Source organism: Galeopterus variegatus, unplaced genomic scaffold (assembly GCF_000696425.1).
Source record: "Galeopterus variegatus unplaced genomic scaffold, G_variegatus-3.0.2 Scaffold10569, whole genome shotgun sequence".
Classification (NCBI taxonomy): domain Eukaryota; kingdom Metazoa; phylum Chordata; class Mammalia; order Dermoptera; family Cynocephalidae; genus Galeopterus; species Galeopterus variegatus.
In genome coordinates, this window is record NW_007736680.1 from 32,777 (window position 1) to 33,305 (window position 529).

Genomic DNA, 529 nt, shown 5'->3' on the forward strand with positions numbered 1-529 from the left:
TGAAATTTTAAAATTATTATTTTGCCAGATTCCTTAAGGAGACAGGGGCCTCATGTACAGACACATCACAGGTCCCATTTTGAGGGAAAGCAACATTTAAAGACACAGACTGTTTTTCAATAGTGAGGACTAAAATGGAGACTGAAGCGTGAGCCCCTCTTCTGTGGCTGGAGCACTGGCCCACATCACCCCCCTGGCCAGCAGGAAGTGAGCTGGTAGCCATGGAGCACAGGGTTTCCTGCTGCTGATCACTGAAATGTCAAGGTCAAGGTGGCCGAGAGAAGCAGAGGCAGCCAGACCTCCAGAAGCCCTGAAAGAGAAGCAATTGTAGGCTGCTGCTAGCACCGATGTGCTTTTGAGTAAATTAACATAAAACACTCCCTCTGGACTGACCAGTTTGGGAAAGCCACCCTCTCTGAGCTGGTCTGTTAGAAAAATAAGCTCCTCTTTAGCTGCCCTGAAGACTGGTTAGAAAAAGGTACCTTCTCTGAGTGGAAAAATTGAAAAACTTGCCCTCGCAGGTGAACCA

At 47.6% G+C, this 529-nt stretch overlaps 1 protein-coding gene across 1 annotated transcript in view; it reads right to left on the bottom strand.

The window, feature by feature from the left end:
• UMOD (uromodulin) overlaps positions 1–529 on the bottom strand; it is a 14,799-nt gene continuing 14,270 nt past the window's right edge. The window contains exon 10 of the mRNA XM_008594323.1: positions 1–310. Coding sequence (XP_008592545.1) covers positions 249–310 — 62 coding nt within the window. The 3' untranslated portion in view covers positions 1–248. The remainder of the gene's footprint in view (positions 311–529) is intronic.